The following is a 25,579-nucleotide window of genomic DNA, read 5'->3' as shown; positions in this document are numbered from 1 at the left end:
GGGGGGGTAGACATAATTATTTAAAATAGTAGAAAAATTATCGGAAAGTGATTACAGTTCCAGGTATTTTCTTATCTACAAAGTCAAGTAAAGCTCTATAATTCTCAAACATAACATAATCGGGGCTCCTATCAGTGGTATACAATTTTGTCCAATCATCCTAATAAGCCATAGGTGACAAGTACTACATACTTTTGTGTGGAATTCCCTAATTATTCAAAATTAAAGCTTAGTATTATGTGGGTTATGAACCCCCCCATTTCGACGCCCATGACTTCCCTATCAGCGTGTTGTAGAGACTTTTGTTTAAACTTTATCTTCTATTGATTAACAACTAAATCTAGTGCCCCACGCGAATTCGACACCGCCCACTGGCTTATTGAGTTGGAAACTTTGTGGATTTTAAAATATTTAAATTATTACCTGAAGAATTGGGTGTTTCTTCTGTTGTATCTGTTTTTGTTGCCAAGGAAGTGGAAAGAAATCTGAACGATGTTTACGCACTTCATGATTTGTTTTGTTGTCTGTTGTTGTTTGTGCTTCGTATAATAACATAATCGAGATTATTATCGCAATTGTGGGAATTTAGGAGGGGAATTTAGGAGGGGAATTTAGGAGGGGATTTTAGGGGGGAAATTTACATTAGGAAAATAAAAAACCTTTGTTAATTACGGATTTTTTTTTGGGAAATAACTTGCAGATTTTATGACATAATTTCATTTTGTTTCTTTGATTTTTTGAGAAATTCTAAATTAATCAAAGATTAAGAAATTTGGTAATGGCGGTAAAGAATTCAATGTTTTATTTTTCAAATCTTTTAGGTTGTTTACTTTTCTTGAGGTTTTGAAATTTTTCTAAATCGTTTAAGGTATTACATTGAAGTTATAGCAGAAATTGAATAGTTTTTTTCAACTTTCATATATTTTATTTTAAAAATTAGAACCTAATATTAGTTTCAGTGTAGCTCAGAAAACGGATCAAAGCTCGACTTCCTTAAGCCATTTTTTCTTTTCCTCGAAAATTTCCAAGTGTTCGTATTACAAGCTTCGTATTCTTCGCTCTCTGGCTCTTCGCTCTCCCAGCTCTCGGCAGCTCTCGCACGAACGTTAAACAGTGGAACAAAAAGTGTTATTTAAAGATCTATTTATAAAATTTTTAAGATTAAGAAGCTATATAATATAAAAAATATATTTATTTTTAATTTGACATTAAGTAAAAGAATATATATATTTGAAAATATGTCTTAAAAATAAATTTTTAAATGTTAGAAATATAGAAGTTTTAGTTCTATCAACTTGTAACTTTATTTATAAATAATCAACAATTTTAAAAGTTAATTAAAAACAAAGAAAACGTTTTAAAATTAAATCTTGTACAAAATATATGTCTCTTTAATTTTGATAGCTATTTCAAGCATTTATCCCACTGTGCGACGCATGCGCCAGATGAGAAACGGCGTCCGTATCGCCGCTTTGGGTCTCTTTCTGAAATCAAACCGAAAACAACAGTCGTGGGAGGCGGACGTGCGCTCTCCAGAAAGAAGCCGAGAAACAAGACAAAATAGCCTAACAAACAAACAGCAAAACGCTTCATCGTGCAAATGCAAATAAATATGATTTAAATTGATTAATTCACAATTAATAGAATTTAATTCGTGTACGGTGGAGAGGAATAACGGTTCTTTCTGTTCGGCGTGTTTCGTTAATACGATTGTTTGTACGTACGTGCGTGTGTATGACAGTGTGTGTGTGTGTGCGCGAAACGGAAATAAGAAATAAACAAGAAGCAAGAAACAACAAAAGCGACGGCGGCCAAGTGTAAGCAAAAAAAAAAAAAGTGAAAAGGAAGACAAAATAGGAAATTCGTTGAATGCAGATGCAACTGCAACAACAACAACAACAACAGCAACAGCAAGAAAAGCGCCGAACAAAACGCCAGAGTGCAAGTGCAACGCGCCAATATAATGTGTGCGTGTGTGTGTGTTTGTGAGCGGCGGAAGTAGAAACGTTTGACTTGTTTTATTCTTCTTCTTACAACATCATCTACTTTTTTTATTTGGTCCGCTTTGTGGCTGACATTCGTCGCAACGAAAACAAAAACAGAGAGCCAGGATTAGCCTCCCAAAAGTACCGTTACCGTTCTCTGAGCCCCTCCCCCTTCGCTCAAAAAGCAAATATACAAACAACAACAATGGCCACTTGGCGCGTCACCAGCAGATAGCAACAACACCAACAACAACAACAAGAACGAAGCAAAAGCTAAAGCAAATTCTGGGATCTGGACATATCCGCTTCCGCGTTGCTTCTGTCGCAAAAAAAAGAAAAAAGCTCAAGAATCAAGAATCGAAGCCCCAACGCAAACAGAAAAAGCAGTACGAGTCACCCACAGTACGCACAGTGGAGCAAACAGGTAAGAAATATAAATATAAGAGTAATATAAGAGAAACTAGAAGAGCTAAAAAGGATTGAGGACGAAATAACTTTTTTTTTAAAGCAAAAATTTAATCAGAAACTATTGTAGTATCTGAGAAATATAATCTGTACTTTGACTTTATGGCGAAATTGTTAAGACACCATACTTAAATACCACAAATACATGTGTATTTCCCATAACAACGTCACAATGGTCATGAAAAAAAAAAAAAAAAAAACAGAAAAACGCTCTTGTCAAAGTGCCTGATAAATAATTGCTCCACCTTAATCTTACTCTGGTTATCTTCCGAATATGACTTCCCAGCTCTACTCTTACAAAGTTTTTAGTTTTTTTTTTGGCTACAGTTGAGGTCAAAAAATTGTTGTAAGCAGATAAGGTAGGTAGCCCGGTAACAGAGCTCTTTTTTTTATCTAAACTTGATTTATTTGGGGTTTTATTAAAAGAGATCTGATTGTGGCAGCTTTATAGAGCTTGTTTAAATATAAATAGTTACAGTTTTATTAAGATCTTGAGAAAGTTAAAAAATATTAGATATTTCTAAGGTAACTCCTTTTACGCTCCACTGTATCCCCTATAAAGAAGATCCATTTGGCTTGAAAAATAGCTATTCCTATTGATAAAATTCCACTTAATATTACGGTACTTGGATAGCTTCCGTAATGCCTCTTGCATCATGCTAGTTAAGTACTAATACTACTCCTCTTTTTTTTTTGTTTAAAAAAAAAAGTTAATTATCGAGTGGCCAGTGCATGTCTTGGATCGGCATGCTATATAGTATGTTATAGAAGTGGTCATTTGGAATGGTTCTGTTCTCCTTCGTTCTGTTCGGTTCACGAGTCTCTTGTTGCATGCAATTTTTCTATGGAATCGAAGTGAAACAAAAGCGGAGCGTTGAGCTCCAATTAGGGTGACTGTGGCGACTCTGCCAGGGGCTCACGTCAGCGAAATCTTATCGCCAGGGCGCTATGGCGAAAAAAAAAGAAAAGAAAAAAAAAACACACACTCACTCTTATACATATACAAAAAATAAAATAAATATAAAAAAAAAGTAAAACAGCTAGCAGAATTGTGTTTATTTATGTATTTGCCTTTTTGCCGAGCAACGTCGTCGAACAAATCAACCAAACAGTTCCTGCTTCTGCCGCAGCTATAAGGTATCTCTCTCTGAAGAGGGGGGCGGTGGGGGGTGGTAGGTTCGAACTCGAGACACAAACACACCTGATCGTGCCGCCACCTCTGAGAGCACAAATCTCATCTATAAATTATATTATATACACTCTTTATTTTTTTAGATTAAAATTTGTGAAATTTTGTTCGATTAGGTTCCTTTTTGATGATTCATTTTTATTGCCGGTTCTTTATTGATGAATATTCTACGAAAATAAAAATAAAAACATAAATAGTTTTATCGTTTCTCTATTTTCCGGCCCATGACTGTGATTACTCTTTGAAATTAGCGGAAAACGAAATAAAAACTGCGATTCCTTTTCCTGGTTCTCTCTCTTGATTCCCTCTCTTGAGGCCCCACCTCCCACTTCCCCTCTCTGAGACTTGGCCTGGTGACCAGCAGCAGCGGCGGCGGCGGCAAAAGCAGAAAGGCAGCTAAAGCAGCGGCAGCGGCAGCGGCAGCGTAAATACAATAAATTAAATTCACTTCCGCATTGCTCCCAACAACGTAATGGGGGGAACGGCGAGTATGAGTGTGAGACTGTCTGTGCTGTATGTGTGTGTCTGGGGGGGAAAGAAAAACGACGTAAGAGAAAGAGTACGGCAAGTGCACGGAAGCAAGAGAGCGGGTCACAAAACGAGACACAGGTGAGAAGGCAGGCAGGGGGCAGGGGGCAGGGTGACGACGATCGCTTGGGAATCGGCAGCGGAAAAAGGCAGAAAAGCACTGCCAAGAAAAAAAAAGTGGAAGGTGTATAAGTTGCAAGGAGGAGAAGTGGAGGAGGTATAACAGGTATAAAAACTGTTGATCGCAGCAGACCGACCGAGAGAGAGAGAGACACGATCTATACTCACACACCTTTTGGCAACTGACTCACTCGCACACGTGCAAATCACAGACCCAGAAAAGAGGAAGAAACAGATATTGTTAAATTTTTTGTTCAGTGTATCTTTTATTTCTTTCACTTTATCTATTGGGGTTAGTTAAGGGTTAAGGCCCCAAGAATGTCGCCCCGAAAAACACTCACCGATAAAGTTACGCATTTGTTGTGGTCTCTTTCTTTTTTTCCCCCCATCTCTAGTTTATTTTGTTGTTGTTTTCTTGAGTCACTATCGCAGAAGAGTGCAATATTTTATTATTATTGTTGTTGGATGACTCTTTGGTTGTTGTTGTTGAAACTTGCATGCGGAAGCGGCTTGCTTTCAATACAAATACCAACATACATCACATTACATGCCATATAGTTTGCAATAAAGCATATTCTGAAAACAGCAGATGTTGCTATTGTTGTTGCTTGCAAAGAAATTGCGAACCACTTGTGCGGTCTATATATGTATGTATATATGTTTGTATGTATCGCCCATTGTAACCCATTTTGTAGTGCAACGAAATCACACTAACCTGAATTTGTCGTAAAATGCCTTCCAGTCCGGTAGCTGGCAGCGTCGCAGCTTCCATTACGTTGTGTCTCACAAATTCGCGCAAAAAAAAAAAAGAAATAAAGAAAGTGGTGTGTGTGGCAAGAGGGCAAAAAACACAAAACAAGCAACAACAACATCAACAATCCAATCAACGATCGTGCGAATTTGCCATTAAAAGAGGTAACATATACACCTTCCCCCACAACTTCCCTCTTAATTTTTTTTTATTTTTATTTTTTTTTATGGGTGACTTTTAAGCTTTGTCATCAAGGATGTTGCAACAATATACTAGGGAACTAACACTGTTTAATTATAGTCTGATATCAAGAGTCAAAAAATAATTTTTTTTTTATTTTTTCTTGTTTTAGTAATTCCTAAAGAATTTTTTTTTAAATCACTCAAGTTATAAAAAAAATTAAATTAAATTTTAAAATCACTTCCTCATTTGAAATTTCAAAAAAAGATACAATCTAGATCTGAAAATTGTATCTTTCATCCTGTATCTCTTTCGTCACCTATCTCGCCGCTCATTCATCTTGCACTTTTGACAATTTCCCGTTATCTTTTCTCACGATCATCATTTCCCAGTCGGACCTGGTGCACGCTTTCTTGCTGAAAGCGTGCAGCATTGACGTGCGCCGCGCACTCCCAACATAGGAAACGCATCATTCCAAATTACATTAGCGTGGCCGGGAAATTCAGCACGTGCATCAAAACTTGCGCGTCTCGCGACGAGAAAAAGATGCACTCAGGATGCACACCGTACGCAGCCTTGCCCGAGAAAAAGTGACCGAAAGGCGACAAGGGAAATTTTTATTCAAGAAAAAATTTTTTTTGCTTTTGCTTTTTTTTTTGCTTTTATTCGTTTTTATTTTATTAAATTAAAATTAAATATAAGTTACACTGTTAATTAATACACTGCTAAAATTAAAACTAAAAATTAAAACTAAAAATTGAAACTACAAATTAAAACTAAAAATTAAAAATAAAAGTAAACAATATTTAAACATTCTGCTTAATTTAAATTGTCAAGTAATGGCGGGGAATTTTCTTTGTTTTTTTTGGATTTTTCCTTATAATTTTTATTTTTGGCTCTCCTTATTCCATCCCGGATGGCCCTAATGAAGTCGTCGTAGGTGGAAAAATCACTCCTTGTTGATTCTGTGAAATAAAAAGAAACGTGAATTAAATTATAATGAAAAAACAGAAACAAAAAAATACCTACCAAATATAGCATGGCATACCTCACAATGCAAATGAAATAGTGTTAATACCCCTAATCCACTCGATATCTGACTAATAATTGCATATTAACATACAAATGAATGACAAATACTAATTGACAATGCAACTTTTTGCTGATATACATACTAACATACATACATAAACATCAAAACAATGCGACAATTTCTTCTTTATTCTAGTAATTCTACCCACTAATTATAATTAGTATTATTAGTAGCTAGAATGTTACAAATATATGTGTTATAAGTTTAGTTAAATAAGATGAATACTTACATTTCTTTTGTTAAAATGCAATTCAACACGTTCAATTCAACTAAATGCACTAGAATAAATAGGGTGGGGGAGTTGCCATACTTTAAAGCTACTATCGATTCCCGCACTTAGAAAAATATCGCCCACGCGATGGCAATTTTTTATATTATATTTTTTTGTTTTCTGTATTTACACAATTCACTATTAAGAAATGTATTTATTTTTAAGATTTACATTATTATTCAATTTTTTTTTTTTGCTTGAGGTGTGTAACTTTTGTTTTTACTCCTTTATTTTTTATTTTAATAATAAAATTAAACTATTTTAGTTCAATTTAAAATTTTTTGTTTTTATTTTGTATTTAAACAATTTGTTTAAATTGACACTTCTATAACTTAAAAGTATTCAATGAATAATATAAAATATAATATTAATAATTTGGCATGAATAAATTTTTTCTAAGTTAAATGTCCCACGCAAAAATTTTTCTAAGTCCCAAACGAGATGAAAATTTTCTAAGTCCCCTTTTTTTCAGAGCAATTGCTTTGAAAAGGGAAAAAATTTCCTTGATGTCTGCATGCAAGCGGAAAACGGTGCAAAAAAGCGCGCGTCAGGCGACTGCGGCACGATGCATGCACCAAAAAGTCCGACTGGGTTCCCTATGTTTCCCAATTTATGCATGTACTACCCCCCCGCCCCCCCCCCCCCCCCCCCCCCCCCCCCCCCCATCCACTCTCTTACACTAGTACAAACAACTAAGCAAGCCTCTCTTTTGATGTAATTGTTGTTGTTTTATCGCCAAAGTTTTCGCCGATTTGTTGTCTCTTTCATTGTGCGCGTATCTGACTGCATCTCTTTCGACTGCTACGGCGACGGCGGCTCTGTCTCAGTAACCTGTTGTGTGAATTATGTTACGAACGTAACGTGTTTCAAAATATAGGAAGTCTTGCTTGAGCTCGACTTGGGTGCTTTAACGGTGCTATTATCTAACTGCAAAGAGAGTACAGGGAGGATGGGGGGGGGGCCAAAGAAGCGAACGAAGCGAAGCAACAAACAAACAAAAAATATTTGCAGTTTTGTGGCACATTTTCCTTTTGGCACACATATGGAGGGAGAGAGAGAGGGGAGAAAGAGAGCGGCTAAGAGAGAGAGTGGGGAACTGGGCGGGAGAGTGGGTGGCAAAGTTGGGAGTAAAGTACATCAAGCAAGAAGTGGAGTAATGTTGTGGAAAGTCGCCGCTTGTCGATGCAACACAATTAGGTAATTTTCCTTCTTTCTTCTTATTGAACCAAACCCCCTAAGGGGGGGTGTTGTAGTTGCGTGGCTTGGGATACCAACGTAACAGTTTTGGGTGCCACCGCCTAGGCTCCAAGACACGAGAGACGATGGCGTAACGCCAAAAAAGGAAGTGTGTGTATCTGTAACGCGGCTTGTCTATCGAAAGGTGTACAAGGTGGTATTAGCTGGGTTTTATAATAGTCTAGTATAGTCTAGTAGTACTAACCCCCCTGCCTGGTAACAAGAAGCTCTTCCTAACTACGTCACAGGTACCCACGATTGGACACGATTATTATGGCCATGTAACTGTAAAATAGTGATAGCCAGGAAGCAGAAGACATGCACTGAGAACAAAAGAGTTCATTTGTTCTATGACTCTCTTTATGATCTCTTACTCTCTTGAGATTTCCTTATTTTTTTTCTCTTTATATCCTCTTAATTTTTATTAAAAAAGTCTTTTTTAAACAAAAATTTAAATAAAAAACTTTTTTGAAGAAAAGAAAATTAAACTAATAACTAATAATTATTTTTTTTAATGGAAATTTGTATTTATTACCGTCCTTGATTAAAAATATTCCATATTTCCTAAGAAGGATTATAATTTTATACAAAAAATAAATAAAAACCCTCCTAAACCACAAATAAATAATTTTAATCTCGGCTTTAAGGAACTATTTCCTCTTCAAAGAGTAACCATTAGAAACTGAATAGAAAAAAATCTTAAAATAGGAAGAGGAATAGGAATCTATATAGTCTACCTGTGGGAAACTCGGACACACCCCCCTCTGATGGACCTACCTGTTGAACTCGAACAATGAATCGAGTTTGCAACTTTGTGGGTGGTCTCTGGTCATAATTGTCACTCTTGAGACTCTAAACTGTGACCTGTGACCCTCTTAGGCCTATGACCCGGAGAACAATGAAGTTTTTGGCATTTCGAACTGGCACTGTGGCACTTCAAGGAAATGGGTTCAAAAGGGAAGGAAGAAGGAAGAGAACAGCATGGAGGCTCTTCTCTTCATAACGGTTCCCTACTTCAGAACTCAGCGGGAGGTTCAGACAAGAGGAACTGCAATGTATCTTTAGTTTTAGTGACGAAATTTGTCATAAATTATGTAAGAAAAATATTTTTAAAACTAGGTTTTCTTATTTATTTAGATTATTATTTAATTGTTTTTTATACTAGTTTTTATGTTAAAAATATATATACATATATGTATATTTTTTTAAATCTATCATCATAAATCAAATAGATTTCAAAAGCGATAGCTTAGATAAGAAATTCTTAATTTTTTTTCGTATTTTTTGGCAATTTTTTTTTGGTAAAGCTTCTACGTGCGTTTATTTCTGTGTTTTTGATACGAACAGGTGTATACGAACGTAGAGGAGTGTGTATGAGAGTGTGTGTGTGCCTGATTGTGTGTAATCAGTCGTTGGTTCGTTTTTTTGGTTTGATAAGAAGAGGACTCCTAAAAAGCAGCACGGAACCAAAGTCGTGTGGGCGGTGGGTGGTAGGGTATAGGGGTGTTGGGTGTAGATTGGAACCAGAGAGGTAGGGGAAGGAGGTGTAGAGTATTGGGGAACCGGAAATGACGGCAGTACAAGAATTTACGCTTTTGCTTTCGAGCGATAAAGTGGGTGGCCCACTCCAGTTAGAATTTTTTTTTACTTTTTTTTGTTTATTTTTTTTCATATGTTTTTTTTTGGAGCTTAATTGATACAGTAATCAGTCGCAATCCATGTCACACTTACCTGTCGTCCAGCGTTTTTTTTTTGTTCATGTCATTATATTTATTTATTTATTTTTTATTACGATGCTAGGTGGTAGTATTGTAGTATTTTGTTTTTTTGTTTTCACTAATCATATCGCATAATGATTGCTGCAGCGCCCAAGAATATTGGGCTGTTCAATTATTTACACCTTGATACCTTAGCTAGAGATACGGTTTTAGAGATTATTTTATGGCTCTGGAGCTCCTTTGGTCAGCTCCGAAATGGGCTCTCTGAAGGAGCACTTGAAAAAGCGTTCACGCAATGGGTACACCATCGGAATAGGGTTAGATCTCAAGGTCGAAATGGGCTAGGAATAAGAATATATATAGTTTATAAAATAATTAAATATTTATTATAATAATACAAATAATTTTATCTGTTTTTTTTTTAGGTAATTACCAAAGAGAAAAGCTGGAAGTCTTACCTGTTTTTTGGGTTTGTATTTTTTAAAAGTATCTATAAGATAGATATCTCTCTATCTATAAGATAGATTATCCTTGTTTTCTTCTCATGGAAGTCAGTTGAAGTCTAACTTGTTTTTTGGTTTGTATTTAAAAAGTATATATTAGATAGATATCTAAACAGTTCTCTTTTTTCCTTCTCAAGGAAGTCAGTTGTTTCTGCTCAAGTATCTGACATCCTCTCTGGAGGACTCTCAGGCTGAAAATTGTTTCATTAATGCTGGGAATTAGAGTTGAGTTTGCCGCCCTGTCTGGAAATCTCTGACCAAGTGTCAAATGAAACACAGCCGCCATGAAAATCGCCTCCAGGCCCAGAGCCAGAGCCAGATTATATTATAATTTTCCAAGTAAAGCAAAAGAAAAAAACAAACAACAAAATTGACACGAACAGCACGTAGCACAGAGATGTTGAAGGAGCTACCAGCTACCAGAACAGAAAAAAAAAGGAACTGAGACCAGAGCACTTGTCCCTCTATTGTCGCCCAAAATCATAATTAGCAGAAAGCTCAAATGAGTTCCAGTCCCGAGGCAATGCAGCATCCCATCTAAGAACCTCAAGAGATCCAGAAGAGTGACTTGTGGAGACTGTCTATTATTTTTTTTTTTGTAGTTCTTGGATTGTTGGATTCTGAGTAATTCTTCTGTTTATATTATTTTTTTTTTATCTCATTAGGTCGCTTTGCCACGTTTTAGTGGCTACTTAAGAGCAACTTGTGGCAACAATTGTTTATTATTATTGTGCCCACACTTCCATGCCATTGTCCGTGCTTATCAAGGCAGTTTGCTTGTGTCTCATTTATATATTATGTATATATAGTATATATGTATAATTATCATCAAAGTTCTCAGGCATATATGTACTGTGTGGAAAGCTAATCAAACTCTCTTTCGAAAATAACAAGTCTATAATAGAATATCATATAGTAGAAGTGCATTCTTGGGGGACTGGGTTCCGCTTGGAAACAGAAATCGAAATTGCATTCAAAACTTGTATAGTTTTCAAGTGTTTTGAAGGCTGTTGATTGATTAAGTTTATAATGAAACAGATTTTTTTAATAATTTATAATTTGTTAATAAAATAAATGAAGAAACTATAGAATGAAAAGATAGATATTACAAGACAAGATACATTATAGTATCTATTGTAGTATCTCTTATCTAAACTATTGCCTTTGAAGTTAAGTTACTATAAGATTTCTTTAGGAGGAGATATTACAAGACAAGATACATGTATTATTGTATCTGTTACCTGAACTATTGCCTTTGAAGTTAAGTTACTATAAGATATAAGATACTAGCCAGGAAGTATCCTATTCTGCCATTCCTTCCTGTTCTCCTGTAGATCTTAACCTGTAGCAGACTTGCCATTAACTTACTCGTATTTATACCTATTCTTTATATAAATCCCAGTATATTTTTTTGCATTTCCCTGTTCCCTGCGATGTGGGGAACCTGATTGTGATTATAGACAAGCGTCAGCGACTCTCTGTTGCTGTTTTCTGTTGCTTGGAACATCCGCTTCCGCATTTATTAAGTGTCTTTCCACGACGACGCTTAAATCGTTCCATACACACGGCTTTCAGTTCAGTTCAGCTCAGTTCGGTTCGGTGGAGTTCAGTTCGTTTAGAACGTTTTACAATTCAGGTTTGGCGGGCTAGCTAGCTTTTTTTTTCGCTATTTTTTTTTTGTATTTTTTTTGCTGGTGCTGGTGCTGCTGCTGCTTCTCGTTCTCCTCTGTAATTAAGATGCGAAGCGCGATCGTCAAAGTTCTTTGGCTTTAGACTGAGACGTGTGTGTGGGGAGCCTGGTATGGAGGTAGAGGAGGAAGCGGCTACTTCGCCATGCATGCCTAGATTCTAGCTATGTGTGTGCTTGATTACTAGTGCAAATACTAACTACCGGTTTAGATGCCCCGACCAGATTGTGTGCACAACAAAAAAGCCGGACGATCGACTCAGATCGGTGCACAGAGAAAAATCTATTGGTTCTGAGAGGTTTTTCTAAGAGATCTTAGTTCTAAGACCTTACTATAGATTTCAGTATACAAGAGCATACTAGCGTATTATAGTATATTGTAGATTACTATACCATCATATACCATTTTATACCACCCTATACTATTCTGAACCATACTATACCATCCAATACTATGCCATTCTACATCCTATCGTCCTTTAACATCCTATACCATAGTATATCATATTATATCATGATACTATAGAGCATAGTCTTTCTTAGAAAAGCATTATAAACCATAGTATACCATCCTATACCATCCTATACCATCCTATACCATCCTATACCACCCTATACCATCCTCTACCATCCTATACCATCCTATACCATCCTATACCATCCTATATCATCCTATACCATCCTATACCATCCTATACCATCCTATACCGTCCTATTCCGTACTATATCATATCATAATATAGCATCGGATTCTATAGAAAACTATACTATACCACCCTATACCCTAGCAACCCATAGTATACCATCCTATATCATCTTATACCATTCTTTATCATATAGTATATCATAATATTGCATGGAGGACCATAGTATACCCTACTATACCATCCTAAACCTTACTTAATTCCATCATATACCACCTTAAACCACACTACACCATACAATATAATACTACAAACATCCTATATAATACCATTTTTAAACCAAAAAAATCCTATAGACTTATTAAACCCCAAATATAGTCACTTTTGAGTTACAGTGCATCTAGACTACCCTGCTGACTAGTTTCAGTCGGGTCTGCCTCTCGCTCGCCTCCGATCTAATTGCCTACAGGAAGCTGGGCGAGATCTGGTGGACGATCAATAGCGAAACGATCAGAGCCAGGAAGTCACTAAGAGTCTTTCTACTTCGAATGGGAAGAGTCTCTTGACGGAGAATGGGAGTGGCTTCCAAAAGGAACGCAATGAAAATCGCGACTCGACTCGAGCCATGTCAGATTGCCTGCCCGGACCGGGGCACTATGTATCTATGCGTTATCTTATCGGTCGAGGGGCATATTTGTTATGAACTTACTGAAACTCAAGCAAATCGTAAACATTTCATAATACATATAAACATTATACGGTGGAAGTGTGCGACGAGTGCCTAGAGGGCCTGGAACGGAACATGTTGTATCTTCTATGTGCTCTGTCTATATCTTTGTTGGACTTTATCGGACCAGCGACACCTAAGACAACCGGAGTAATCCTAGTTTATATATATACTATATATATATATATATATATATTTCATGTCCAAAGGCCTCCAGGCCTCAGGCCTCAGTTGCGGCAGGTGTGTGAGTCGGTTGGAAATGGAACTGGAACTTGAATTGAAGATCTTATCGCCGTCGTCCGTCAGCTTGATGGACAAGGTTCTCCACCAGAAGTACTTGTAGGAGGTTCTGGCTTTCTTTACTTTTCAATCAATGTCTCGTTTTTGTCATTTTTTTTGGATAAATGTAACCCAGATTCAAGTCTTATTGATTAGCTGGTGGGATCCATTACACTCTTGCCACTTAAGTTGTGGTCTTCAAACACGGAAGCAACTGGCATGTCAACCAACTCAATTGAACCCTCACTGACCCCGACCCCCAAGCTGCATTCATCCCCTTTGGATACAAGAGGAAGACATCATGATGATGATGACAATGATGATTAGGAGGGGAGCTGGTGATTGTTGCAAGTGCGAGAAAATAGCAAAGAGTTGAAACAAAAACACAGATGCCACTAATTGAATGTAATGGGCACAAATGATGTGGTTGCTGCGGTCTAGGGCGGTCCAAGAGAGAGAGGCTACTTCTTCTGTCCAGCCTGAGGTTCAGAAAACTCAATCTAAGCACTGAGAGAAAAAGTAATAAGAGTCTAGACTCTAGACTACAATGGTTTTGAACTCTTGTTGTCTAGAGCGTTTGATGAACTCATTTAACCATCGTCTAACCATCTAATTCCATCTCTATCTCCCATCCCATCTCTAACTCTCATCTCATCTCTAACTCTCATCTCATCTCTAACTCAAAGTTCTAGCTACCGATTCGGTTGTAACTGAGAGGTTGATGATGACTGAGAGAAAAAGTAATGAGAATCTACACTCAAGATAGAGATATGTAGTTTCCACAATGATTTTGAACTCTTGTTGTCTAGAGCGTTTGATGAACTCATCTAACCATCGTATGGACTCTAAAGATCCTTCATCCCATCCCTATCTCTCATACCATCTCTATTTATCATCTCCTCTCTAACTCTCATCCCATCACTATCTCTTGTATTATTTCAAAGAACAAAGTTCTAGCTACCGATTCGATCATAACCATTATGATAATGATGATCATAGTGATGATGCTGTGCTTTTGCGATCCTCCATTATGATCTAGCATACATATGTATATCCCTCTTGTCATGTTTTGTTGTTTCTAGAGTTTGCATATTTATTTGAAATAAAAAACAAAAAACTATAAAAAAAACAAATACCGAAAAGGTTATCGAACGTTTGATATCATTAGGCAGTCCGTCTCGTTCCCCCCTTTTGAAAACCGACCCGTCGAGCATATAAAGATGAACAATGAGGCGGCAGAAAGAGCTCCAAGAAAAACGAAGGAGAAGAATAGGTGGAGGTAGAAAATAACAAAAACATCTTAGAGGTATTGAGGGGGCTTTGAGCTACATTAGAACAACAACAATAACGTCACGTAACGCCCCAGCAACTGAAGAACTTTTTAAATCTCTCCAGTTTTCTATACTTTGAGGAATTTGAAATAAAAGATATTTGTAATTAAAATATTTTATGTAGTAGTGGATTTTGGCTTAAAGCTTGCCTAAAAACAAACCATTTTGTGAGAAAAGTTTGTAAAAAAAAACAAAAGGATATTACGTATACGCACTATGGGTTTTTGGTCCAAAAAGATAGCATATTTTTTTGGTGAGCAGATGAATTATTAATTAATAATCCTAGTCTCTTAATATGTTATTTTTATATCCCTTCGATCTTTTATTTTTATAATCTCTTTGATATTATTTTTTTTTATAATTTTTATTATTTATAATGTGTTTTTTATTTTTTTCGTATATTTTTTTAATCTATTTTTAATGTTTTTTTATTAATCTTTTGTTTTTTTTTTTTTTTTTTATAAAATTACAAATACCGCTAGTTTCCAAAAATCTTTCAAAACTCTACCCTTTATAGGCCGACCAAGAAATGCCTTCCGATGATTGATTTGCCTCTCAGCTTTAGCTTTCTTTGTTATTTCAGGGTTTGCTCCAAAAAAAAAATACAAATAAAAAATAAACCGTAAAAAAAGCAAAGAATAACAATAAAACAAAAGAAAAGTGCCTACGGCGCTTTAAGCCGAGCATATAAAGTGACGATCTAGACAGAAAATGAACCGCAGACATTTGGTTTTGTTTCTGCGGCTTCGCATACTATTTTATTTTTTTTCTTATTTTTGTTTTTGTACGAAGAAGAACCCGGAATTGGCGTCCGTTTTTGTTGTTTGTGTTTTTACTTTATTTATTTATATATATTTTTTTTTTTTAACTTTATTTTTTTGTCGTATGGGTGAGGTACCAATATACCAATACAGTGACATGAAGGCAAACACAAATAGCAAACACGATACGCTCACGCGCTTGTTATGCACGCTCAGCAGCGTCTATGAGGGGGGTTGGGGGGGCCTTTAGGGGGGTTACGAGTTTTTTTTCTTAAACATACGAGGTGTACGGTGAGCAGTTAAAAAAAAAAAAAAAAGCAAATCAGGTCGTTGACTTACCTATTTGGATTTTTTGAATATATCTTTTTTTTAACGTGCTTATTAATTGGGTATTTGATATAAAAGAGAGACAGAGAGAGAGAGAGAGATCGAAAAAGAAACAGTACACGTGCAAAAAAAAAAACAGTATTAGTCATAGTTTGTTGATTGGAATTTGCATTTAATTTTTATTAATTTTAATTTAATTGAAACAATGATCTGTAACTGTTTAGAGAGTACTATGGAGATCATTGTTACAGTTACACAATGATTTTCTCTCTTACATTGATTCTCTTATAGAGGCCCTGAAAAGAGCATCTTCTGGAAGTCCTGGAAGTCCTAACAGTGCTGGCACTCCTTCCAGTCATTGAATTACAAAACAATTTAAGGACTAGGGTCAAAATCCCTTGGCTTTAGGGGTTGATTTAGGGCCACAAACCAAAAATATATATTTAAAAAAAACAAAAAATTAAGATAAAGAAAAGCAAGCTGCACTTGAGCCCGCTCAAGGAAGACCTCATAAAAGAGATCAAATGTCAACGACAGCACCACCACCACCACTAGCACCACCATCAGCACCACATGCCTCGTCATTCTTCCTTTCAGTTACTCTCCATTCCATTCTTTGAGATGCTTTTTGAAGACAGATCCGTCTTGGAAGTGGATTTCCAAGAAGTCGTCCTACAAGAAGAAGAGATGTAAAGCAAAGTGCCTGCACGGACAAGGACGGACGCATTTCCTCTGCTCCTGTCTTACCTGATTGCTCTACACTGAGAGAAAATAGGGTAGATAGTCTCCCCTTCCCTTTCGTTCTTGCACCTTTCTCACTTCGATCGACCCTTGAGCCGTTAATCTTAATGTCTCTTCTTCTTCTTCTCTTTGCTATCAGATTTTCTTATTTTCCCATCATTCTTTTACTGCGCAGCAGCATCCGCAGCAGCAGCAGCACTTGATGCACACACACAACAGGGGGCGGGGGCGGGGGGAAGAGAGGGACGACCAGACCAGGGTCATGGCGGGCGGAGGCGTGGCGGGGGTTCTCCGAGACTCTGCACTGTGTGAGAGGATGCGCCTGCGGAAATTACTCATTAAGGTTCAACTCCCGGTCCTCTGTGATTCACTTGGCAAGCTGGAATTCCAGCTGCGTCTAGGAGTGCCGTGCCGGATCAAGAATGCCATTCGAGTGTCGTCTTAAGGGGGGGTGGGAGCGGCAGTAGGAGAGGTAATCCTGTTTTACCTAAAAATAAATCAATATTTCTTAAAACTAAAAATGTTTAATTTTAATTAAAAAAGAAAAGTAACTATTAGTTGAAACCCAATCCGTTAATGTAGATCATATCTGATTCCTCTCTCCCATAATCCTCTCTCCACTCTTTTTTTTTTTTTTACCTCCTCGACTTCCTTATCCGTCTCTTAAGATCTCCCATGTCCCATTTTCTAGCATTTCCGATCCCACGATCCCACACACAAGGTAACACACTCCTTCCTCTCTTCAACTACCTCTCTCTTACCTTGCCAAAAACGGAAACATTGCAAAAAAAAAGGAGAGAGGGGGAGGGAGTCAAGTCAGTCTATGAAATTCTTTTAACCCATTTGCGTGTGGGTTTGGATTTTCCAGCTTTTTCCTTCCACACCCCCATGCCCAAGGCATTCAATTTTTTATTCTTTCTTTTCTAAACTGATCGTTTTATAATTTTCGTTTGTAATTTCCGTTGAAACCGGTTCGAGATCGTTCGCATACCTTACCTTACCTCCGATTTTGAACTACCTGTGTGCTTGATTTTCAACTTGTATGAGTATGTGTGTGTGTGTGTGTGTGTGTGTGTGTGTGTGTGTGTGGAGAGGTGAGTGGTGGCTGATCTTCTCTCTGTTCTTTTGCTGCCGCCGCGCCTCCTCTGGTTGAGATTTAGAAATATTCTTTATACTCTTCTTATTGCGTGCGTGAGACGTTTGATAGCTGGCTCTCCCTTGGCATTAAGAGCACTGAGAGAAATGATATAGTAACTGTAAAACTTTAAATTTGGAAATTATTTAAATCTCTTAGTATATTTTTCTCTTAGTTATTTGTTAGTTTGGTTTAAAATAATTAATTTTCTTCAAGTGTATGGATGTTGCTTCTTCCTGGGCTATCTTGCCCCATCCTTCCTTATTCTTGTTATTGTAGCTGGGGCTGATGAGCATACATTTGTCATTTTACTACGTGCCACCGACTCCAACTTTTAGCCGAATGTTTATTTATTTTTGTTGTTGCTTTCTGGTGCTGCTGTGGAACATGTGTGCACTAGAATATATGATTTTATTTTTGTGAAAACTCAACCATGTGTTGTGGCAACCAAAATAACACGTAGGATCGTTTGTACTGTTGTCTGTGTGTGTGTCTGTGTGTGTGTATGGAGTGGGGTGTGCACAATCACCATTTACCTCTCTCTCTTCAAAAAAAAAAAAAACAAATAGATCGGATCGGGATTGGGATCGGAACGACCCCCTCTAAGCCATGTACAGACATGCAAAATAAAATATTCAAGACAATTATTATCTTGAAACATCATCATCGTCATTCCCACCTCCACCTCCACCCTCCCATTCCTTTCTCCACCGCCACAAATACATATTTCATGTTCTCATGCCATCCCTTTCTGGCCCCCATCTCCCCGGCTATTGGGGCGGCTGCTGCTGCTCACTTGTTGAAAGCGCTTCCCGGAGAATGAGGAAGTTTCTTTCGGGAGAGCAGAGCAGAGCAGTGCGGAGAGATGTGAGATAAATCCGAACATGTGTGCACTCAGTGGTGGGGGGAAGGGGGTGTGTAGGGGAAATCGTCTGGGTCTGGTCGGGAACAGAAGCGTTCAAGATTATAGGGATGCTTATTTTATTACTTAAAATTAAAAATTATTGAAATATATAGTTTTTAAAATATTTCTTAAAAGTATCTTATAAATACTTGTCTTAAAAAAAGTATCTTTTTGGAAAGATGCTATGCCATTACTTGCAACCTCCCATCATCATCTTCATCTTGGACTTGCTGCTCTCTTTACCCACTGGCGGATTTATTAGTTGCCCCATCGCAGCAGCCAGCAGCCAACAGCCAGTCTTTCTCCAACCGCATACTTGCCCCACTCCCTCCTCCACCTCCTCTGGCTGTCTCGTCTTGGAAACGGGTTTTCTGTTTGGAATGTGCACTTCCGTTTGCTGTTGTTGCTGCTGCTGCTGCTGCAAGATACGACGAGAGTGGGCAATGGGCACGGCTTTCAAGTTTCGAGAGACGTTCGACTCGGTGGCCCGTTTCCCATTCCCGTTCCTCCCGTACTCCCCATCCATAGTCCATCCATAGTGCCATCAATACATTCGCCTTATGTTGAAATCTTTACAGCAACCGATCACCGTCATGTGTATATTGCCCATGACTGTGTGTATCTTTTAGTATCAGAGTGTGTGTGTGTGTGTGTGTTTGGTTTGTACACATCCGGAATGGCATGGCATGGTCCGTACTGCTGCCCGCCCATGCCAACACCAATACCAGACCCGAAGATCACACTTTTTTGGATGGAAATTACCATATTGAGAAATTTACAATTAAAAGATACAATTTCCAGCCATGACGACTAGGGAAGTCACTTCAGGGGGAGTCACAAGATATCTGATTTATACAAAAATATAATTAAATATTATTATTAAGTAAAAGATATAAAGATTTAATAAAAAATATATTTAATTTCGGTACTAATTCCAAAACTATCTATAACTTTTTTTTTGCTTTAGGGCACACACTATTTCGTTGTGGCCGAACCTATTTTTCTATTTATTTATTTTCTTCTTTGGGAAGAGATCTTCCTTCTCTTGCTCTTCTTGCTCTTGCTCTGGAGCTCTGCCTGCGTCGCGGTCGCTGCGGGGGTGTGCGTCGTCGAAGATGCCCGCTGCGCAAGAGAGAGAGAGAGGAGAAGGAAGAGATCCTCTGCCTCTGCCTCTGCCTCTGCCACTGCCGTGATCCTCTGCCGGCAGCTCTGTCCGAGTGAGTCACGCTCTCAGCTCGAAGAGATTGAGGTCCGGCCGCCAGTTTAGGCCAAGTAGTGATCGGATGCGTTTGCCAGCCCATAGTATCTCTCACACTCTCCATCTTGGTTCTTGTTATTGTTATTGTGCATCTGAGAGATACAATATTATTTGTTTATTTCATCCGATCGGCTGGCAGGCTGGCAGGCTATCTGCCCCGCGACGATTATGAAGAAATCTGATTTGGTTGGAATGCGAATGTCTGTCTGAGTGTCGGAGTGTCGGAGTGCTCTCCTGCTTGCTCTTCCTCCTCGGATGGTAAGTGTGGCGGCGGCGGCGTCTGGGAGCGGTTATCCTCCTCTCTCTCTCTCTTGCTAAGATAAATGGTGCTAGGTGATGTGTCCGCTCAAATATTTCTGTGGCGGAAGTGTGCGCCGAGTGATCCAACAACACACACATCCTTTTTGGATAAAAAACAGAATTTCTCAACTTAGATAGTTTTGTAAGATTGTATCTTATAGTTTGTATCTTAAACTAAAACATATCTTTATCTATTTATCCTTACAGATAACTGCATCTTGTGGCAAACTCTAGTGGCTCCACCACTAACTTAACCAACCCAAAAACCACTTCCTTCACACACACTGGCTGCATGTCCAAAATGAAAATGCTCCCAGTACAGTTATCGTTGAACCAGCTGAATCCCGGCATCTGGAGTGATGTTTTGTGGCGCTGCCCCCCAGCGCCATCCAGTCAGCTGGCAGAGCTGAAGACTCAATTACCGCCATCCCTGCCCTCTGATCCGCGTCTATGGAGTCGCGAAGATGTCCTTGTCTTCCTGCGGTTCTGTGTCCGTGAATTCGATCTCCCAAAGCTCGACTTTGATCTCTTCCAGATGAACGGTAAGGCGTTGTGCCTTCTAACACGAGCGGATTTTGGTCACAGGTGTCCGGGTGCCGGGGATGTTCTGCACAATGTCCTTCAGATGCTGATCATTGAGTCGCATATGATGCAGTGGCACCTGCCCAACAGCCCAGTTACACCGACCAGTCGTTATCCCCTGTCGCCGCACAGCCATCCGCCGACGCCCACGTGGCCGCCACTCAACGCTCTGCCGGAGAGCAGTCCCTTCCACAGTACGGCCCAGGGGCTGGCGGGTCATCATTTTATGGCCCCCAACTCGGTCACCCTCAGCCCGCCGCCGTCCGTCGACTCCCAGGCGAGTAGTCCACCCCAGGCGCCGTATCAAAATGGAGGAGGAGCACCGGGAGCAGCAAGTAGTGGAGGAGCACCAACAGCTGGTGGATCCACGACCGGAGCAGCAGTTCCAACTACCAGCAACACGGCCTCCTCGAGCGCCAGCAGTACCGCCAGCAATGGCTCCCAGCCGCAGATGATCATGCCGATGAAGGGCATCAGCAGTGCCAGCAGCAATCACTCCGACTCCGAGGAGGAGTTCAACGAGACGGGTGCTGGAGTGGGTAAGATGCCGCCAGCACCGCTCTCCTACAGCACGGCCAGTCCGCCGGGAACGCCCATCTTGAAAGACATTAAGCCCAACTGGTCGCAACAGCTAACGAATAGCTTTGTGAACTCCTGGTCGCAACAACAGCAGCAGCAGCAGCAACAACAACAACAGGCTGCAGCAGCGGCGGCAGCAGCAGCAGCAGCGGCAGTCCAAGCCCAGCAGCAACAGTTGCAACAACAGCAGCAGCAGCCCCAGAAGCTGACATTGGAGAACACAGGTGGTCCAGTTGTGGCTCCCGCCGGAGGTTCCATCTCCGCCCCGACCACGCCCAGTTATATGTACAAGAACAAGCGCGAGTTCTTCCCGGAGAACTCCGAGCCCAACACAAGTGAGTAGCTATTTCTAGATCCTCCTCCGAGCCATGACTAATTCCTGTTATCCTTTTTTTAGATGGCCGCCTTTTGTGGGACTTCCTGCAGCAGCTGCTGAACGATCGCAACCAGAAGTACAGCGATCTGATAGCCTGGAAGTGCCGCGACACCGGTGTCTTCAAGATCGTCGATCCCGCCGGCCTGGCCAAGCTCTGGGGCATCCAGAAGAACCATCTGTCCATGAACTACGACAAGATGTCGCGCGCTCTGCGCTACTACTATCGCGTCAACATTCTGCGCAAGGTGCAGGGCGAACGACATTGCTACCAGTTCCTCCGCAATCCCACGGAGCTCAAGAACATCAAGAATATATCGCTTTTGCGCCAAACGACGCCGGCGTCGGCTGGTAATGGTGGCGGCTCTGCCATGCCCCAGGGTGGCAATCAGGCGCCCGGTAGTCCAGCTGCACAGAATTGGAACTCCCAGCAGCAGCAACAGCAGGGTCAGCAACAGTCCCAGCAACAGTCGCCCCAGCGTCCCCCATCCCGGAATGGACCGATGAGCTTGCCAGCCGTGGCAGCTGTGGCGGCAGCAGCTGCCGCTGCCTACGGTCCACCGCCCACATCGCCGCTCTTCATGCACGCGATCAACGGTGCCTTCCATTACTTGTCGGCGGCGGCAGCCGGTCCGCCGCCCAACTCCCCTGCCCTGAACTGCTCGACTCCCTCGACCGTTGGCGGCGGTCCCGACAAATTCCAGTTTCATCCCCTGAAGCTGGAGAACACATCGGGATCGGGATCGGGCTCGGAGAGCGCTGGCGAGGATCTGAAGCCCACGGATCTGAGTGTGAGCAGCAAAAGTAATCCCGCCAGCAACGAGGACTGCTACCCGTAAGTCTTATTTACTTTCAAGTGAAGACTAAGACACTAATCCTAATCCTTTCCTGAAACAGACTCATCCGGAATGCTGATGGTCTAACTACCATCAAGCTGATACGCTACAACGATCACTCGCCGGCTGAGCAGTCGCCCAAGACGGAAACGGATCAGCAGTCCACCGTGGAGAGCAGTTCACCCAGGCCCATGGAGCAGGCCAGTGAACAGGCCCAGCCCGTGCCCATGGACAGTGAGTGCAATGGTGGCGAATCGGAGGACTCGTTCCGTCACGGCATGCGGCAGTAGGAGGAGCAGCAGAGCAGAATCCTGTGACAATCACCTATCTTCCATTAACCCACCCACCCATCCATCCATCCCCGAGCACACAACATTACCTGATCTAAAAAAAAAAAGAGAAAAAAAGTATAAAAAATTAGGGACCAGCACAAAAAGCGCACAGATAATGGACATACATGGATCTGGATGCCTTTTAGAGTTGGGTTGTGAGGACTTGTATATAAGGACTTGTATCTGAAAGGATCTGAAAGTATTCAAAGTTTAAGTTTTAAAATCGTACATGTACGAACATGTTTTTGAAGATCAATACTCATTTTTTGTCAGTTGGAAAACCTATTCTCTAAAAGATTGAATTTCTCTCGAAGATTACTTATTATCCTTTTGTTTATTTACAATTCCAAGCAACCCAACTTTCTGTAAATAGAAAAAAAAACCATTCATATTTGCATTAAAAACATACATACATACATGCTTACATCAAACATACATACATACATACATACATATATTTATTAAGTTTAAGCTAAGAGTGCATGTAATTTCGTTATTGTAAGTAGATTTCTTGAGCCGGCGCAGCGCAGCCTTCGATTATGTGCCAATTTCTACAAATATCAAACAAAAAAAAAATAAGAAAAAATGAAAAACAAAAATTTAAGCTTAAGTTTAAGCGATTACATCAATCATACGAGTAGCGAGTAACGAGTAATTTCTAGCGAGTAGCGATTAGACTTTAAGTGTTGCCACCTTTGAGCTTTACAAATGTTGCCTCAACAATGGTTTCAAATTTATGAAAACGTAAAACAAAAAAAAATGCAAAACATTGTTACAAAAAAACAAACACCACACACATGAAATACGAAAGAAAATGAAGAATGAAATTTGAATTGTTGGCGAAATTGTTAATTAATATACACACACAAGTCTGCATAGGAAGGAGTTGATTTCTTGTGATAACCGATATATCTTTGATTCACATTTGGCCTCACGAGGTGATCCCTAGAAAAGTAACGGAACTGCAACAGTATCGTATTTAAATAAAAATGGATCAGGCCGAAAAAAAGAGAGCTTTCAAAATTCAATTTCAATTGAGACCCCTAGCCGTAGAAAAAAACAAAACAAAAAAAAAAAGAAGAAATGTCAGCAAGAGAACACATTAAGAACATTATTGGCTTCCATTTTTTAAAAGCTTATGATAACACAAGCATATATATATGTATACACATTAGTTTTCTATTATTATTATTATTATTATTATCATTATTATTATCATTATTATTATTTGTATGTTAGTTTAAGTGGCTGCTATTTGAAAGGACAGCCCAGCGCAGAAGGTGTTCATTTAAGAATTAACAATTTTAGTTTTTAAAACGCTTACGATCTTACCAACCAACCACCCAGCCACCAACCACCCAGCACCCCTTCACAATTGCTAAAAAAACAAAAAAAAAATATGAAAACAATAGAAAATGTACATTTTTTGAAGCACTTTATTAATTAACATTAATCGGAATGAAGTAATGCCAAGGAGCGATATCATCAATGCACGTTCATAAGTTCATAGATTGTAGTGCAACAAACTGTAATTATTAATTATTGTGTAGGATCTATGCTAAAAAAATTAATTTTCTATTTGTTTTTTCGTATGCCTTAAGTTTAAACACCGCCAATAGCTAATAATTAGCACTATAGTGTCGCCACAATACCTGTTCTTCCATTGAAAACTTTAAATTTCGATCAATACATAATTTATATATGTATAAAAAAAAAAAGAATAAACGAAACAAATTTATATGCAATAAATAAATTGAAAAATGAAATCCAATCATTATTATTTTTTGTTATTATTTTTTTTTTTTTGATTTAAAAGTTTTCTGTTTTCTGATCACAATTCTGTTGTACAATTTTCTTGATTATATCGTGGGCTTCTCATTTCAGCGGTGTTTTCTAAAAAACTGGGATTAAAAATATATGATTTTTTTGATGAAAATTTTTGTAGTAAAATTAAATAAGATCGGCGTTGTCCAAAAACTCGCGTATCATATTCCGGCAGGACTTCAGCAGTGCCTTGTTGTTGCTGCGCTCAGCTCCGGGCACCGGAGTCCTGGTCTTGGCCTTCACTATCGAGGTACTGGCCACCGAATTCAGGGACTTGGCCGGGGTCAGTGATCGTCGGAGCAGATGTGATGGTATGGAGCGCTTCTTCAGCGGTTGAGTGGCCACCGGAGGACGTATAGCCTGATCCTTGGGCGTAGTATTGTCGGCCACAGCGGGCGGTGGTGTTGGAGATCGGGTCTCGGTGTAGGACATGATGCGATTGCAGATCTGGCGATCGTACTGGTAGCGTAGCATCAGGAGAGCAGCGGCTGCCTCGAACTCCAGGGCACTGTGGGTGGGTTGCTGTGGCTGCTGCTGGGGTGGTGGTGGTTGCTTCTCCACCTCCTGGTCGGACTCCCTCACCGGGGAAGGCGATGCCTGCTTGCGTTTGTTCAACATGCGGTACTTCATGGTTCTAGATTCGGAATGAAACTGATGTCCTGTCGAGATAGGGAGTTGGCTTTTATAGATCAAGGATGTTACCTACTTGGCACTTACCTAGCTAGTCACAGGTATCCTTGTATCCTTGTAATTCGCGGATTTCTACCTACCTATTGGTCGCTAATCTGCGACACCCTAATAAGCCAGGTGCAATCCTTTTTTCCCGGGCAGATGGTTCTCTATTTCTATCAGACCAGCCAGTGGAAACTTGGAATATCCCAAAAGTAATAAAGTAATTTTTTTTTTTGACAACCTTTTGA

General features: G+C 39.5%; 2 protein-coding genes and 2 long non-coding RNA genes across 5 annotated transcripts; 1 reads left to right on the top strand and 3 right to left on the bottom strand.

Moving 5' to 3' along the window:
* Positions 1–1,461: 1,461 nt before the first annotated feature.
* LOC6498118 (ets DNA-binding protein pokkuri) lies at positions 1,462–24,606 on the top strand. 2 transcript variants are annotated; one of them, XM_001962075.4, is made up of 4 exons: positions 1,462–2,409; positions 20,341–21,629; positions 21,692–22,502; positions 22,565–24,606. In XM_001962075.4, exons 2-4 carry the CDS (start codon positions 20,426–20,428, stop codon positions 22,791–22,793), a joined length of 2,244 nt encoding a protein of 747 aa, XP_001962111.1. In that variant the 5' UTR covers positions 1,462–2,409; positions 20,341–20,425; the 3' UTR covers positions 22,794–24,606. The 2 variants fall into 2 exon arrangements, with proteins under 2 accessions (XP_001962111.1, XP_032307369.1); XM_032451478.2 differs by lacking the exon at positions 1,462–2,409 and adding an exon at positions 19,829–20,091 and having other exon boundaries at positions 22,565–23,641.
* Positions 6,088–7,206, bottom strand: LOC26514266. The gene is made up of 2 exons (XR_001408611.3): positions 6,541–7,206; positions 6,088–6,183 (listed from the first exon to the last, which is right to left on the bottom strand). It is a non-coding gene; the product is annotated as an uncharacterized LOC26514266 (long non-coding RNA).
* LOC116654898 lies at positions 15,961–16,754 on the bottom strand. The gene is made up of 2 exons (XR_004310049.1): positions 16,543–16,754; positions 15,961–16,467 (listed from the first exon to the last, which is right to left on the bottom strand). It is a non-coding gene; the product is annotated as an uncharacterized LOC116654898 (long non-coding RNA).
* On the bottom strand, positions 23,758–25,537 carry LOC6497426. Its single transcript, XM_001962076.4, has 2 exons — positions 25,377–25,537; positions 23,758–25,318 (listed from the first exon to the last, which is right to left on the bottom strand). Exon 2 carries the CDS (start codon positions 25,287–25,289, stop codon positions 24,786–24,788), a length of 504 nt encoding a protein of 167 aa, XP_001962112.2. The 5' UTR covers positions 25,290–25,318; positions 25,377–25,537; the 3' UTR covers positions 23,758–24,785.
* Positions 25,538–25,579: the final 42 nt, after the last annotated feature.

Source organism: Drosophila ananassae, chromosome 3R, assembly GCF_017639315.1.
Source record: "Drosophila ananassae strain 14024-0371.13 chromosome 3R, ASM1763931v2, whole genome shotgun sequence".
Classification (NCBI taxonomy): Eukaryota; Metazoa; Arthropoda; class Insecta; order Diptera; family Drosophilidae; genus Drosophila; species Drosophila ananassae.
Note: the sequence above shows the minus strand (reverse complement) of the source record. Positions and strands in the feature narration are given on the sequence as shown.

Excerpts from the sequence above, each read along its gene's own strand:
- LOC6497426 (XM_001962076.4), bottom strand. The coding sequence starts at position 25,289 with ATGAAGTACCGCATGTTGAACAAACGCAAGCAGGCATCGCCTTCCCCG.
- LOC6498118 (XM_001962075.4), top strand. The coding sequence starts at position 20,426 with ATGTCCAAAATGAAAATGCTCCCAGTACAGTTATCGTTGAACCAGCTG. Across the intron at positions 21,630-21,691 it reads GAACTCCGAGCCCAACACAA|ATGGCCGCCTTTTGTGGGAC; the intron begins GTGAGTAGCTAT and ends TCCTTTTTTTAG. Across the intron at positions 22,503-22,564 it reads AGCAACGAGGACTGCTACCC|ACTCATCCGGAATGCTGATG; the intron begins GTAAGTCTTATT and ends TTCCTGAAACAG.